Source organism: Rhinolophus hipposideros, assembly GCF_964194185.1.
Source record: "Rhinolophus hipposideros genome assembly, chromosome: 24".
In the NCBI taxonomy this organism is placed as follows: Eukaryota; Metazoa; Chordata; class Mammalia; order Chiroptera; family Rhinolophidae; genus Rhinolophus; species Rhinolophus hipposideros.
The window spans coordinates 18,215,339-18,233,072 of record NC_138070.1 but is presented as its reverse complement, the minus strand read 5'-3'; the positions used below and the strand labels follow the sequence as shown (position 1 = coordinate 18,233,072).

The 17,734-nt window shown below is 41.9% G+C and overlaps 1 protein-coding gene across 1 annotated transcript in view; it reads right to left on the bottom strand.

The window, feature by feature from the left end:
- The window catches only part of KREMEN1 (kringle containing transmembrane protein 1), a gene marked incomplete at its 5' end in the record, with an annotated part of 56,908 nt that overhangs the window by 23,760 nt on the left and 15,414 nt on the right, over positions 1–17,734 (bottom strand). Inside the window, one exon of the mRNA XM_081037790.1 lies at positions 3,107–3,231. Within this exon, the coding sequence (XP_080893916.1) occupies positions 3,107–3,231 (125 nt within the window). The remainder of the gene's footprint in view (positions 1–3,106; positions 3,232–17,734) is intronic.

The following is a 17,734-nucleotide window of genomic DNA, read 5'->3' as shown; positions in this document are numbered from 1 at the left end:
GGCTCGTTTGTTGAAAATCAATTGTCTATTGTGTAGGTCTATTTCTAGACTCCAATTCAGTTCCATTGATCTATAGCAGAGGTTGGAAAACATTTTCTATAAAAGGTCAGGCAGTACAGTAAATGTTTTCAGCTCTGTGGACCATTCAGTTTCTTCTCAACCATTCAACTTTGCTATAATAGCATGAAAGCAGGCATGGTCAATCTGTAAGCTGACTGGGTGTGGCTTTGTTCCGATAAAACTTGGTTTACAGAAATAGGTGGGCGGTAGAATTTGGCCCGTGTGCCATTGTTTGCTGACTCCTGATCTATGGGACTATTCTTACACTGATACCACTCTCTTGATTACTAGAGCTTTATAGAAAGTCTTGAGATCACGCATCCTCCCAGCTTGATCTTTTTCAAAATATTTTGGTTATTCTAGGTTCTTTGCCTTTCCATAAAATTCTAGGATCAGCATGCCAATTTTTTCAAAAAAGGTACTCTGATTTTGATTGGGATTGTATTGACTATATAGGTCTGTTTGGGGGAGAAGTGATATTGTAACAGTATTGAGCCTTCCAATCCATGAACAATGTCTGTGTCTCAATTCATCTAAGTCATCTTTCATTTTCCTTTGCAATGTTACACAGTGCATATAGGTCTTTGATGCTTTTTACTAATTTTATTCTTGTTATTTATGCTCCTGTAAAAGGAATTAAAATTTTTTGTTTTCTAAAAATAAATGTTTAATTTTTAAATTAATTTTTATTTAAAATTTTAACTTATCGTTCACTGCTAGAACATAGAAATGCTATTGATTTTTGTATCTGACCTTATAACCTGCAACCTTGCTATATTTATTTATTAGATCTAGTAGGTTTTTCATAGATTCTTTAGAATTATCTATATACATGATCATATTGTCCATTAATAAAGAAAATTTGATGTCTCCCTTTCCAGCTTATGTGTCTTTTATTTCTTTTTCTTTCCTTATTTCATTGGCAAGGACCTCCAGTACAATGTTGAATAGAAGAGGCGATCATTGACATCACTGTTCCTGACCTTAGGTAGAAAGCATTAAACCTTTCACCAATGGATATGGATTTGGCTATAGGTTTTTTGGCAGATGCTCTTAATCAAGTTGAGGAAGTTCCCTTCTATTCCTAGTTTGCCGACGATATTTATCATTTAGTGCATGTTGTGTTTTCTCAGATGTTTTTGCTATATTTTTATTTTGAAATAATTTCAAACCTACAGAAAAGTTGCAAGACAATACAAAGAACTGCCTTTCACCTAGAGACCTCCAATCAATTTGGCAACTGCCTGTATTATATCCCTTGTAAAAAAGGATCCAATCCAGGATCCCAGATGTACTAAGTTGTTAGGTGTCTTCAGTCTCCTTCAATCTGGAATAGTTTGTCAGTCCTTCCTTGACTTCTGTGACCTTAACATTTCTGAAGAATAAAGACCAGTCATTTTGTAGAATGTCCCCCATTTCATGTTTGCCTCGTGTTTCCTCATGATTAGATTCATATTATGCATTTTGGGTTGAAATGTCACCAAAGTGATGTTATACTCTTGCCAGTTCAGGTAGGATACAATGTCTAGTTGTCCCATCAATGTGATATTAACTTTCATCACTTGAGTAAGGTAGTATCTGCCAGTTTTTTCCACTGTAGAATACTTGTTTTCCCTTTACAGTGTTTTGTGAGATCTTTTGAGGCTATCTAAATATCCTGTTCCTCATGCTCCTTTTACCCACTAGTAAATGAGGATGTGGACTATTTATATACCTTGATATTTGTTCTCTGAATCAGCTATTACTATGATGGTTGCCAAATGGAGAACTTTCTAATTCTATCATTTCTTCTATATTTATTAGTTGGCATTCTCCTATAAGGAAATGCTTTTCATTTATTGATTTGTTCGTTTATTCATTTATATCTGTGTGGATTTGTAGATTCTTATTTTATTCAATGGAATATATTTACTACTATCATTATTTGTTTTGAAGCTCAAATTATATATTAGATTTGGCCAGTTGGGAGCCCCTTCAAGCCGGTTTCTGTGTCCTTCTGACAAGACCGTATCAGTCCTTACTTGCTTGTACAAGATGTTTCAGGATCATCTTGTACTTCCTCAGAACCAGCTCTAGAATCAGCAGTTTTCTCCAAGAAGCTCTAGTCCTTTTTAATGGAGAACAGTATTTAGAAACCACGATCTCAGTGCTCAGTGTGCTTTCTACTACCAGTGTGCCACTGTTCCCAAGTCCTCTCTTAGTGGACACAGCTAAGAAAGATATACGTATATACACACATACACTTTTATATTTATTTCTATATCTATCTCTATACCTATCAAACACCATGCACTATCCTAATAACTTCAATCCCTGTCCAACACTTGAAGCTTCATTCCGGTTTTCCCTGGCTCCCTTCTCCAACAGTGAGAAACCTGGCTCCTGTTATCCTCAATATATTTACTTATACGCTCAATCCTTTGCAAGCAACCCATCACTTGAGCATGTTGGGCCAATTGCCTCGCTCAGCCACCTTTCTTTCACAGGCCCTGAACCCTGCCAGGCTATTCTCCTTGTTTGGGCTGATTAATGGCCTTTTGACTGAATTATTAATAAAGGAAGGAAGGAAGAAAGGAAGAAGTTAGTTTTCTTCTTTTTTGTGATATAATAGTATTATTAAACCTCAATGGTCAATGAATGAATTCCACATAGAGGAATGGAAGGAAAAAAAGGAATATTTTGGACTCATGTCAAGGCTGGTCCCCTTAATATATCAAGGAAGTAACCACTTGGCTTATTCCCAGAGGCCCCATGGAACCAGAGATATTCCAGCTCATAACATACAAGGGCACAAGTACATACATAACTCTGCTGGATGCAGATATTGGGGATTTTCCTCCCTCTTTCTTTCAGTCTTTAAACAAGAGTGCTGCCTCACATTTCTGAATCCCAAGGCCTACTCTTCCTCCAACTTTTCCTTGGAAGAAAAGTAGAATTGTATGACTTCACAGGTTGTGTTTCAAAAAGTTATATTTTTTAAGTTATCTCAGCGGAATGCATTACATCTTTATCTTTCACTACAGATAGATAGCCACAGAGCCATTACCTTGAACCTCTGACTCCGACAAAAACTGATGCAGGTTTGTATGGTTAGTGTGTTAGACGTTTTACTGGCACCAGTTAGAGGAGGTGGGTTTCCATGATCCTTGTAGCAGCCAAGGTTTCCAGGCACTGGAGAAAAAAGAAAAACAAAAGGATTTCACAACATCTGGCTGTGTAACACCAAGAAGGAAAAGCGTTTTGTGCCAGGTTCTTTCATCTCAGCCAGTATTTCCACTCTTAAGGCACAAATAAATAACAAACAACAAGCTTTAAAAATGGAAGCCTTAGTATCCTCTGCTAAATGCCACGTTTTGTTTTATTTTGAAGAGTATGTGAGGCCCATATAACTAACCCTAAGACATTTTTTACCTGTTCACTACTGATAGAATTTAGTATTGAAGAGAACTAGGAATACTTTCCTAAAAATAGAAGCTACAATATGTACAAGGTGTGATCAACCAATATGGTGAATGTTTAAATAAATAAATAAATATTATAGTAAAAGACACATTGCCATTAATCCCCCTCAAAATGCTGCTGCTCGCTTCGAACACACTTATCCCATCGTTCTTGCCACTTTCTGAAGCAGGTCTGGAAGTCCTTTTTCGTGAGTGTCTTTAGTTGTGCTGTGATGGCTGCCTCGATGTCCTGAATCATTTTGACTTTGGGGAAGAGCCAGAAGTTTCATGGTGCCAGATCTGGTGAATGAGGTAGATGAGGACACACCGTAATATTTTTATTTGACATAAATTGCCATATACCAGAAGGGATGTGTGACACAGAGCGTTGTCATGATGGAGGATGATTCCCTGCACACTTTGAAACGCACCTTCTTTCAGCTGTAGCTCACACCCAACTGACTGCACCGAGCAAGTTGAAACTTGTCACACACTGTTACTAAGGTTCAACACGTTGCTTCCCGTATTGAAGATCCCTGCCTTTCCGTTGGATGGCACTGGGCAGCAGCATTCATCATATTTTGTGATCACAACAGAAAGGCTCTGTGTCACACATCGCTTCTGGCATGGCAATTTCTGTCAAATAAAAACATTACAGTGTGTCCTCATCCAGCTTATTCAATGGATCTGGCACGGTGCGAGTTTTAGCTCTTCCCCAAAGTCAAAATGACCATGAAAGGTCAACATTTTGAATCAATTCAGGACATCGAGGCAGCCACGACAGAGCAACTAAACACTCACAACAGAGGACTGCCAGAACTGTTTCAGAAAGTGGCAAGAATGATGAGATAAGTGTGTTCAAAGCAAGGGGGAGTATTTTGAGGGGCATTAACGGCAATTTGTCTTTTACTGTAATATGTATTTTTTTAATTTAAACCTTCACCATATTTTTTGATCACACCTCGTAAATTGTTTCAGAGTCACTAGCGGACAGGAAAGACCCTTGATTGATGAATGCCATCATCCTATGCCTTGTGCCTCCCTTTGTTCCTCAAAAAAGCTTCACAAGTGGGTTTCCCCAAGGTCCTTTGGTGAATATATTAGTTTCCTATTGCTGCTACAACAAATTGCCACAAACCTAGTGGCTTACAACAGCATAAATTAACTTACAGTTCAAGAGGTAAGAAGTACTAAATGGGTCTTAAAGGGGCTAAAATTAAGGTGTCAGCTGATTTTCCTTCTGGAGGCTCAAGAAGAGAGTCTCCGTTTCTTGCCTTTTTCATTTCCTAGAAGCTGCCCCTATTCCTTGGCTTGTGTCTGCACCATTCCAGCCTCTACTTCCATCATCCCATCTCCTTCCCTCTCTCTGCTTCCAGCATCACATCCGTCACCTTCTCTGACTCTGACCCTCTGCCTCTCTGTTATGAGGACCGGTGTAATTACACTGGGCTCATGATAATCTCCCCATCTCAAAATCCTTAATTGAATCACACCTGTAAAGTCCCTTATGCCATATAAGAAAACATATTTAAAGATTCTAGGGAATACATCGATAGACATGTTGAAGGGGAAGGTATTATTCAGCCTACCCCAGTAAACATATTAGTGTTGGTTTGGTCTTGTAGAAAAACCTGTATCTGAGAATAAAGAAACCTGAATATATCGTACGTACCAGCTGTGGTGGACAGCTTTCAAAGATGGCCCTCGGTGATCCCCACCTCCCGGTAGTTGTGTCCTTGTGTAATCCCCTCCCCTTGAGTGGGGTTGGACTAGTGACTTGCTTTTGACCAATACTCTGTGGCAAAGTTGATGGGATGCCACTTCTGTGATTAGGTTACAACAGACTGTGACTTCGGTCTTGCTGGTAGACTCTATCGATTGCCTTCTTGGCTTTATATGCTTTGATAAAAAATATGCCATGTCAGAGAGGTCATGTGGCAAAGAACCGAGGATGGCCTTCAGCCAACAGCCCGCAAGGAACCAAGCTGTTCAGTCTCTGCAAAGACTGAATCGTACCAATAACCATGTGTGCTTGAAGATCCTGCCCCAGTGGAACCATCAAATGCAACCGCAGCACTGGCAGACACCTGACTGCAGCCTATCAGAGATCTTGAAGCAGAGAACCCAGAAAAGCCATATGCAGACGTCCTGACCCACAGAAAGCATGAGACAGTAACTGTGTGTTGTTTTTAAGTCGCTGTATTTCAGGGTAATTTGTTCTACAGAAATAAGTAACTATTACACCTATATCATACATACTAAATATATGTTTAGCGAATGAAGGAATGGATTTCTTGTGGCCCATGGACAAGTCAACCTCTCTGGACCTTACTTTTTCATCTGTGTTATTATTAATTTATGAATCACTCCACTATCAGATGAAGCCCTTTCCCTACTTGCTCTATTTGGCTCCTCACAATTTATATAACTGAAGATATAATAAGACATGGATGAGGCCTGGTCCTAGAAGCACTTCTAGGTCAGTTAAGAGTTATACATTATTCAATTCCAAAGTGAGCCATATAGACTCTTAGAAAGCATTTTTCCTTTATGTTTAAGGCTGAAAAACAACATGGTCCAGTTTAATAAGCTTTATATCCACATTAGTCTTTTGACATATAAAATTGTACATGTGTATATGTACACACACACACACACACACACACACTTAATTTCTGCCACCATCTACATCTAACCAGCTCATTTTAAATTGGCAGGAAGTACCTCTGCTAACCAAGAGTCACCCTTCCCCCTTTAAGCCAAGTGTTTACCCTTCTCCCTTACGTCACACATGGTTCAAATATAACAAATGTGGCTCACCACACAAATGTTAAAATGCATCTTTCGGAAACAAACCAAATCTCTATAGCAGCAAATGTAAACAGAAAAACTCTGGGCAGTAGGAATCTAGCATTCAGTGGGGACCTGACTTGGGAATGGCTGGGTTTTAGAGTTTAAACAAATGCAGTGAATTAAGCATCTAGTCAAGGGCATATCATACAAGCCAAGTTTGTTAAAGGGGCATTGCATATGGAAACCCAAGCCACACGTTTAATGGTTCTTAATAAGAACTACTTGATCATGATCGTCTTGGCCATTTACTCTGATTTTTGTCTCATTTATTCCATTATGCTCACAAGTAAGCATGTTATTAGGTATTAGTTTATAGGGCGCCCAAGGCACATAGTCATAAATATTAAGATTAGACATAAACAAGGCCATGGGCGGCATTAATGCAGCTGGAACCTATAAGCTTTATTCACCAAAATTTGGTGAGCAAATCGAATTGTGTTCCCCTGGGGCAGTGAGGTCCCAAAGCACACCGTGAGGTAGATGACTGCAAATCAGATCACACTATGCTGCTGCTCCATTCGTGTGAATATCAATGGCCTGAGGTGGCATCCTTGCTGCCTAACTTGCCAGACACTGTCAATTCTACCTTCTAAAATATTGCAGCAGCTGTCCGTGTCTCTATCCACACTGCCACTTCCCCAGTTTAGAACACCATTTCCTCTCAGATCACTGCATTGGCCTATTCCATCTCCCTGTTTCTAGGCCCACTCTACTCTACTCTAGTCAGTACACCACAACCGGGATAATCTTTACAGCACATTCCAGGCAGGAGTAGTGGCAAGGGCAGAGGCATAAGGTAAGAATGACCTTGGCCTTTGCAGGAACAAAAAGAAGTAAATATGACCAGAGACAGAGAGAAAAAAGCAACAGGAACTGGAGAGGTATGCAGGGACCCTCCTTAAAACCCTCAGAGATCCCTGGTTGCCTCCCAGGGTCAAGTCCAAAGTCTCTCACATGTTAGGCAAGCCCAGCCCAGCTGTGCTGTTCCCTTACCCTCCCTCATCAGGATGACCCCTTTATCCCTGGGATCACACTCTAGATGAAGATCAAAATAAATTAGTGTATGTGCAAGTTTCCCACTGTATGGTGCTCTTTGGCCTCTGGACTCTTGGACGTGCTATTCCCTCTGCTTGGAATATACTCTTCCCTACTTAAGACTGCAGCCTGAACCTCAATTTCCCTGGAAAGCCCCACGGTCCTCCCACCACCCCTGCCACCTCCGCTGTGTAGTGCTATACAGCAGCCTATGCTGGACTTGATTCTAAACACCTGTTTATGTGTCTCTCTCCCCAGCTGGCCTTGAACAGCTAAAGGGTAGGATTGTATCTTCCACACACCCTTGTATTCCTGGCATGGTCACAGTCACACAGCAGATACTCTAAAACTGTGGGCTAAAACAAACAGGTCCTACGATTACAGCTGTTAAAACCATGGAGTGAGTGGGTCAAGGCACTTCTTAGGCAGCAGTGAATGAAGAGAACAGAGTAAAAGGGAAAAGCAGAGCTGATCTGCATAAAGTCCACTGAAAGTGAGTAACCATTGGTTTTGAGTCCTGCCTATTCACTGTCCTCTTTGGCAATCTAGAAACACCATTCTAGATAACTGAGTTTTCCATCAATTTTAAAATTTTATCTTTATCATTTTGGATGAAACATTTCTACGATGCATTAGCTATGCACTGGATGGCTCAGTTGGTTAGAGCACGAGCTCGAACAACAGGGTTGCCTATTCTGGCCCACTGGCCCACATGGTCAGTGAGCTGCGCCCTCCACAACTAGAATGAAGACGAGATGCCACTGAGCTTCTGGCGGGGCGGCTGGATGGCTCAGTTGGTTGGAGCGCGAGCTCCATATGGGTTCAATTCCCATATGGGATGGTGGGCTGCGCCCCCTGCAACTAAAGTTTGGAAACGGTGACTGGACTTGGAGCTGAGCTGCGCCCTCCACAACTAGATTGAAGGACAATGACTTGGAGCTGATGGGCCCTGGAGAAACAGTGTTCCCCAATACTCCCCAATAAAACTAAACATAAATAAATAAAATGCATTAGCTATTTCTTTAAAAAAAAAAAAAAAGCTTAACTTATTTTAACCTACTTTAAATTTGTCTTGGTGGCTGGAGGTCATCAAACGTACTTCACCAAATGGTCCCAGACTGGTGTGCTTTTTAATGTTCTTATGTCTGACTTTAACATGTAATATGTCTCCTCGGCAACTGTCAAGGCTGCTGAACCCTCAGAACATTAGAACTGAAAGGAGTCTTCGAGAGGGCACCTACTTCCTGCTACTGTCACCGCCTGGAGTCTTTGCTTATCCTCTTCTTAATTTGCTCCTTCTTAGGCTTAGAACAAAACTATTGAGCTTATTAGAATTGTGTGAAAAAGAAGAATAAATCATTTCTCCCTTTCAGTCCTTGCACGCAGGGGAACGAGGGCGTGAAACAAGGACGTGGTGTAGGCCCGCCATTTCCTCTGCTTTGGGTCTCTCCACCTTTCCCAGGGCTTCCAACAGTGCTATGTTGGAACAGAGCATCCGAGGTTCACAACCTCGGGGACCACTGTGACAAGGGCCCAGGGAAAAATGTGCCATTTTTCAGTGGAAAACAACTGGCGGTTACTAGTTACGATGACTGTGTACTTTGGATCTGGATTTGCTGCACCTTTCTTTATAGTAAGACACCAACTGCTTAAGAAATAAGGATGTTTTAGTTAATCTGTGAAACAGACATGAAGAGGAGCATTTTTAAGAGGTGCAGTCACTTTGAAAAATGATCAAACTGTTGAACTCAACATACTAGATAAGCTTGTAAATAAACTTATGGCAAGAATTCTTACTGCCTTTTCTCTGAAATCTGAAGGGGGGGAAAAAAGAACAAATCGTTTCTAAAAGAGGGAGGGCCTTTATGCTCGCCACTTTCTGCCATTCACATTAGAGCTCAGGAGTTGTTTTTGCCTGTGCTCTTCCTGGTACTTGGCACGATTCTGAAGGGCACTGGTACTACCTTCATCTGCCCAGAAGCAGCCAGCATTTTGCAGCGGTCACAAACGTGGGATTTGGAGTCAGACAGACCCTAGGGTGAATTCTGGCTCCTCCACCACAGCCTTTCTAAGCTCAATTTTATCAACAGTGGAATGAGGAACAATACACGACTCAAAGGGTTCTTCTGAGAATTAAAATGAGATAATGTAAATAAAGTAAACACCACAAGACCTGGCAAGATACTATGTGCTGAATAAATAGTGTTTATTATTATATGGAATAAGGCTTTCATCATTCACCACACAAACAGGAACAACTTGCTTAGTAATAGAAAAGTAAAATAGCATTGAATTAAAAGACAAAAATCAAAGGCAGACACCTCAGAAAACTGGGTTGGATTCCAGATATTCAAATGTTAATCTCTTACATCTGGCTAGCATACAGTGCACTTTCACATAAACATCTTGCATGGAACTCACAGCCCTTTCTGGAAGGCAGGCCAGACGATGTTATTCCTATGTGACAGAGAAGAAATCAGTTTAGCAAGATTAAGGGCCCTGCCTTGGGGCATACGAGATGGAAATGGAGAACAGCGTAGAACTCTAGGGTTGCGGATTCTCACTCCATGGTTTTTTTCTTGGTGTCCCTGACCTTCTATCCTGACAGGGCTAGTCTGGGGGAGCTAAATGAAAATGACGCCCTGAGATTAAAGACAGAATCCTCAAACACGCAGGTCCCTCAATGTTCTGTGCACCACAAGGCCAGCCTCAGAGACAGTGGCCAGCTTCTGAGGGGTGCCACTGCCCTCTGAGTCGCACTGGAAAGTGTGGCTCGAAGTCTCGCTGGAGAAGACACGTCATGTAGTCTTCAAAAGCATTACTGGTCAACTGAGTAGATTTCCAGACCATGTCCCACCCTTGGCTCTTCCCAGAAGCAGGGAGGAAAAGTCAATTTGAAAAAGGATATTTGTGCTCAAATTCCCTTTTACTTTCAAGACCACTTTAAAGTCCTGTGGCTTGGTCATGCATTTTTCTTCTTACCAAAGAGGCTTCATCACATTCAATTTTTTAAAAATCATCTTAAAATACAATAAACCCCTTGTTGATCATAGCTGATGGTTTAAAACTCATGATAGTTAGTTCCCAGCATTCTCTTCAGATGTTCAGGGTTCTTTACAGAGATAAAAATGTTAGAGATGGCTGAGGAAGGAGGCTCTCTAGTCAGATTAACCCAGGAACTGTTGTTCTTTTACTATCACAAGGAACTGTTGGGAAGCAACCAGGTAGGCTTACTAAACACTTGCTACATTTGGATATAGCTGCGACCTCAGTGTGAAGGAGATCCACACATCCACAGCTGACAGCCCTTTTCTGAGGGCCACCTATTGCCCATGGCACCTTCTCTGAGGAGCTGCTCCCATGACTGCTGCTCACTGGGGACGGGCAGAAGGACCCAATCCTCTGGCCACAGTTGACTCCCCCTGGGACCACCAGATTCTCTCTCCCAGGAAGCTGGAATTGGGATTCCAGTTGGTGAATTGAAGGCACTGGACTTGTAGGGTTCTGTCGAGTAGGGATGAAGGCAACCGACCATGTTTGAACCGCATGAGTTGGTAAGTGAGCTGGTTCTGCTGGTCCAGACAAACAAGCTTTGCTTCCAACAAAGAGGAAGAAGAACGAACACCATGCTGAGAGAGATGCAGAGGTGCAACACCATGAGAGAGCTGGGAAGAATGGCGACTTTCTTCCCAAGGTCATGGGCACAGGGATTTGACTCTGTGATGTCCTTCCAATGTCCTTCCAATAGATCTCTTTGGCTCAAGTTACTCTGAGGTCTATTCCTGGCAATCAAACAATTCCTGACAAAGACAGAAAGTGTGCCCATTATGGTAAAAGCTCAATTTGAATACAAAGCTTCATAATTTGCATAAGAAGTCCTGACTATTATTGCATTTTCTATTCCAGTGCTCTGGCCAGATCTGGGATATTTAAGAAACCAGAAGCAAAGTTCTGATCCTGCATTTTAGAAAACTCTTCCCTGGCTCTGAAGAATATCTTCTACTTTTTCTTATGAATAAAATCTGCTTCTTCAGAAACGATGCAGTGATTCTGCTTATTTTAAATGTCATTTAACCTTGTGAGACAGAGACCATCTTCTGCCCCAGGGACTCCATATTTGGTGCCTCAGTGGCTGATTTCTCCCTTCCATGGGAACAAGGACCAAGTACACAGGACACGATGCCATCGGTGTCCTATCAGAGGACCAATCACATGGAATCCTTACATCAGAGCATCGGTGGGCTAAGTGCAGATTCATCCACATGCTCGGCCCGTGACCATGAACATACTGCATCCCATCCTGTCCATCTAAAACTTCCATCTGAATCTGACAGCTGCCATCTTGGCCCAAGTCCTATCATAACATGGCCTCACCCTACCTCCATAAATTTATTTCTAAGCACCAACTCTCCTTTCCAGTCACTCTGATTCTTCAAGCAGCCCTACATGTGTCTCTGAATCTGTAACAACTCACCTAAATAAGTAAACAGCCTTTTCTTCCCCTATGAAATTTTACCTTTAGGGGAAGGTAGTAAGAGTTCCCAAGGATCTTGACCCCCGTATGGCTGTGATAGATCACAGCTGTAGTTCTCTTCTTGTGGGAGTTCCTTCTCTAAAACTTAATTTCTGGTCATGTAATGTGGTAGACAGTCTCCAAAGGAGGCTCTAGTAATTTCTCCCCTCCCCCCACACATGTGTGTTGCTCCCTACTTTAAGAGTTGGAATCAATTTCATCTCCTCTTGAATCTGAGCTTGCCTTTCCACTTGCTTTGATCAATAGAATGTGGTGGACTTCTGAGTTCGTGCCTTAAGAGGACTGGCAGCTTCTCCTTCCTCTCTCTTGGAAGCCCGCCACCATAGAAGAGGTCTGAATATGCTGCTGGAAAGAACAGTCACCCAGGTAGAGGCCTGCAGCCATCTTGGATGTCCTAGCCCCAGCAGGCCCCCAGGTGAAGGCAGTCACCTGACAGAGCCCACAGGAGAGGAGCAGAAGAATCTCCCAGCTGAAACTCAGCCAACCCACAGAAGCAGGAGAAATGACAATCTGTTTTTGTTTTAAGCCAGCAGGGTTTGGGGTAGCTTGTTATGCAGTAACAGACAACTGAAACACCTTACTCAACAGAAGGTCAGTCTAAGTTCAAGAGGATGACACAGCTGTGTCTCCTGGAAGAAGAGCTCAGTTTGTTGACGAACTCTTTTTTCAGGGACACCACAAATACCCCAGGCAAGGAACCACAGAGCCATCTTTTACTCTTCCTGTTGTTTCATCCCTTATATATTCCACATGTCATCGAGTTCCGTCTTCTTCCTAAATGTATCTGGAATGTAACCCTTCCTGATATATCTCACTGTTGCCATCATAGCCCAGGCCCGTATCCTCTGGATTGAGAAATCTACACCTATCCTCTCCTCCCCAAACTTCCTTCCTCCGATCCATCCTGTCAATGGGCTCATCTTCCTATAGCATGCCACCTAATCAGCTCTGGCTTTCAAGGTCTGACCTGGCTCCTCTCTGTCCACTCCTCTACTCGGGCAGCTTGGCTCCCAACCCACACGCACAATAATCCTGTGCCTTTCCTCCAAGTCTGTCAGGCTGTTCCCTGACCTGGCGTGCTCCGACCCATCCTGCTCCCTCAGCCCTCACCGTGATGATACCTCCAATCTCCAGAACCCATCCTGAGCCCTTTCCTCTTCAGCACTCCACTTCGTAGTTCAATCTTATTTATACAACTGGTGGGCTGACCTCCTAGTTCTGCAACTCAGAGTCCCAATCACATCATAAGATTGAGGGTGGGGACTATTTCTTATGTTTATGTATATTCCTTATACATAATATGTATATTCCAGTAAGTGCTGGCGTAAAGGTTTTCAGTAAAATCACCCTTATTGATTGATCTAAGTGATTTCCCCTTTTAAAGTTATCAGTATGCTTTACACAACCGTGCTTTAGAACATTTCGGAAATACAGTCTATATCTGTCACTGAGGAAAATGTCCATTTGGTTCAGAAAGTCTATATATTTTTAATGGAAAATTAAATAATATCCACTGCCCAAAACAAAGAATCATCGAGTCTATATGCCAGATCTGAAACCATAAAACTGCACTGTAAGAACTAATGCAGGGCCTCTGAATGCAATGCCACATCAGGCCCCAGGGGGACGGCCACCACAGATCCTGAGGCATGGGACAAAGCCCCGCGGTCAGTCGGATAAAAAAGGAATGGACAGAAACAACACGCAGGTTAGGAATGCCGTTTAGGAATTAGATGCTAGGAACACTCCGGGGATAGTCTGTCCCTTAGGGGAAGCATAGGCCACCACAATGCCCGATGGTACTTTCATGCCATCATGTGTCTTGGACTGAGGATCATGTATGTTTTACTCATTTAATCTTCAAAATAACCCTGGAAGGCACAGATGAAGAAACCAAGGCCCAGGGGAGCGTCATTTTGCAGTAAGCTATTAAACGAGTCATGATTCAAACTTAAGCTGGTGTGACTCTCAAGTCCGCATTCTTTCCACCAGCTTGTGTTTTCTCTCTATGGGGAGACACACGATTTCACGTCATCAAGAGTATTTATGAACACCTGTTATGGCCTCCTCTGTGCTAGGTGTTGTGGCTTGATGGAGGAAAGCCCCATGAATTCCATCAGCACTCCTCCATAAATAACATACAATCCAAGTAAAATGAGGGTCCCTGCTATGCAAATACAGCTTTCAAAGAAATTCTGGAATTCCGCTTTCTAACGTAAGCCTCTCGTTCACAGAAATTCCAGAGCCACCCCTGCTCCTATCTTTGAACAGCTTAGTCTAGTTGGGAAAACAAAACTACTCATATAAAGCAAGAATAAACAACAAAAAACACGATTCTGACAACGCCAGTTTGGGCAGTCTAAAGGGTTCAATTAAACAAAAACATTAAGTAACTGTAATGGAAAGACAGACGAGGTGGAAAATTGCACAATTTATATTATTAATGTTCATTTTGATCTTGCTTTGGCTGTTGGCTAAAGTTTGAGGTTTTGTTTTAGCTGTAAAGTGTTAATGATGCACAGAGATGAGTCTTTCTCAAGGTGAACTTCTGCCCATGCAATAAAGACACGGTGCTGGGAGAGACCCTGAGACCTGGACAAGGCTGCCTGATGCAGTGTTTTATGCAAAGGGTCCAATCCTGGGGAGCCCCTTCCCAGCTGAGAACAGCTGGGCTGGGAACACCCGCGGAGACAGCCCAACGTTCTACAGAGCAGCTCTGCTGTGCAGCAAATGCTTCCTGGATACATTGCAGCCTGTTTTACTCCTGGGGCTTGCATTTCCCAAACCCAAAGAAGAAAAGAAAATGACTTAGAGCTAACAGCTTGAACTGCAGACCCTCTGTCGCCACTGAGTTAATCCTTTGGTTTCCACAATGTTAAAAAGGCAATCTTAATAATTCGGCATACCATCAGAATTTCAAACTCTAATTCCCAAACAATCCACAAAGAAAATTCTCAAGAATGACCTCAACAGTAGCCTGGATCCATCCCAGGGCCCCTGTTTTCACAGAAATAAAGGAAATGGGGTTATTCTCAAGTACTGGAAGGAATGTGCACTGGTCTTGCCATTAGGAGTCCTAGATTTATTAATAAACCCTATTTGGCTCTGAGTGTAACCATCATCAAATCACGTAACTAGTCTAGCCTCATTTTCTCATCTGAACAATGGTAGGGGAGGGGTAGGTTTCTCATCTGAACAATGGGAGGGAGAGGGGAGAAGTGGGCATACCATCTGCTTCACAGGACTGTTGAAAACATTAAATAAGGTAAAGTGCTTTGTACATAGTAGGTACCCAGTAAGAGCTTAAATAAAAGCTACAACATACTAACACTCAATGCTGACACTAAAATGCAGAAAGTGCTGACAAACAAAACATTTTCTATAATTGAGGGAATGCCTTGACCACCACTGTTCAAGTGCCTTTGGCTTTTTACTCAAACGCTGCAGACAACTTTAAAAACTCTGTTTAGTTGGAAGCTTTCATATCCTGCTTTTTAGGTTGCATTTTTGTAAAGAATAACAAACCTGTTTTAACAAGGTCAGGGTGTCATTGAATTAAAAGGAACTTGAGCCAGTGAGGTCACTCGCTGGCTAACAGTGACCAAAGGTCCCATACTGCAGAGGTGCTGCCACTGGTGTCCTCTTAGGGCGGGTCTGTGTGAAGGAAACAATCACGAGAGAACTTCTCATGGATTAAGAGGGAGAAGAAACCCGGCCCTACATCCCTAATACAGAGGCTTAGGAAGCAATGGAAAAAGGTCTCCTTCTGACACTCTACACCCTCCTCAGCCTCATTACTATCTTCCTGAGTCAAGTTCAAGCTCCATACGCAGATCATAAGACCTGCCATGATCTGGCCCCATCTAATTCTTCTCAGACCTCATATCCTGCCTGCCTTATTAAAATGTCTGTCTCGGCAACAGGAACTTTGCTTGGGAACGTGTGTGTTTGTTTGTGGACACACTCTGCCTCCATGTTAAAAAGGCAATCTTAATAATTCGGTCCTCCCTGCTTCCCCCAACTCTAACATCTAGAACCCGACTACTAAAAAGTATGGTCCTGCAGTTCCAGCATGCCAGGGGCTTAGTAGAAACGCAGTTTCAAGTCTGTCCCAGACCTACTGAATCAGAACCTTCGTTTTAATAAGATCCCTGGTGATTGTGCTACTACTACATTTTTATAAGGAACCTTCAAGTTGGGGAAGCCCTACCCTGAGACCCCACTGCATCCTAAGCCCTCTTGGACACTCTGACAAACAGTAGCCCTGCGTCCCACCCCTAGCAGATGCCCCTCTTTGGTGCGCCCAACCTTTTCCTCATCTCACTTATAGAGTGTCTTGCATATGCCTGTTTATGTGTCCTTGGTTAGGGGCTCCCCACAGGCTGCAGACCATGTCACCCTTGTGTCTTGTACGTTGTACAAGGTCTGGCAGATGGTCGGAGGTTAAAAATGTCATTTGTCACAGATAATAACTTCTAAAGTCCTTGTGATTTTAAGCTTTAATAACTAACTTTAAAGATATCTTTAATATCTAACTTTAATTTTAATAACTAACTTAGATGAATTTTTAATAACTTTAAAGAATAACTAATAGTTTTAATAAGTTTAGTAACTAAAACTGTAATCACTGACTTTAATAACTAACTCAGATACCCGTGAGCTACTTGTAAAAGGATTATAATTTAGGTTAATCATGTTATATATTTGAATCCAGATACTTTGAATGTTGTATGTATGTATGTTTTTTAATATTTAAAATGTTATACAATTTATATTTTACAATGGAAACATCCAAACATACACAAAAGTAGGAAAACATAATGAGTCTATCACCCCACATCAACAAATGTCCACTTTTTTTCTTTTATATCATTTCAACCACAAATATTTCAGTATGTGTCTAATTTCAAAGGACTTTGTTATACATAATAAAAGTGATTCTTTAATATAATGTAATAAATAGTCTATATTCAAATTTCCCTGCTTATTTCAAAGATGAATTTTTAGGTTAGATTTGTAGAAATCAAGTGATTGTTTTATAGCAAACAAAAATAGCTCTCGGAGCCGACAGGGTAAATTTGTCATGCCTGTGGCCTCCGGCCCAAATCAGCTATGTGAAAAAAATTGTATTTGTCTTCAATGCCATTTGCTGCTTCCTTCCCTGACTCACAACTAGATTATTTACTTTTAAAAACCATACAAAACTTTTATGAAGAACCTACAGGTAAAACAGAGCAAAGCAAAACCCAGGCTGAGGTCTATATAAGCATGTTCCTGAAAAGCAATGAAAGAAACGGAATTCGAATGATGAGAATTATTTAACAAAAGAGAGATATGCAAAGAATGAATTTTTAAGCCAAATGATTTCCCCCTCAATAGCCAAACCAGCAGGACTTAGGGACCTAGAGGGTGGAGCTAGAGGGATGGGAAACTTGATGATGTTGGAATTTGCTTTAAAAAATCTGTACTTCTTCTCCCTGCACTAGGAACTTGGGGTTTCTGAGAAACACACTAGCAGAAATGGTTTGAAGGGCAAATCCAATTACCTTGGAGTTGTTCTTTTACGAATAAGTTCTGATCCGTGCTCCATAGGTCAAGAGCACAGTCCAAATTTCTCTTGGCCCCCTTTTTGAGTCATACTTCATTTATGCCTCCCTGCTTGTCTTAGCTCTTTATGCAACATGCCGAAGGGCAGAGATTCCGGTCTCCACACAATGGCCCACCATTCAACCAAATTCTGTTTTGTCCCTAAACATTCATTCCCCCTGGCTCCTGCTGGGTCTGTTATATTCAGATATGAACTTTCCAGGAA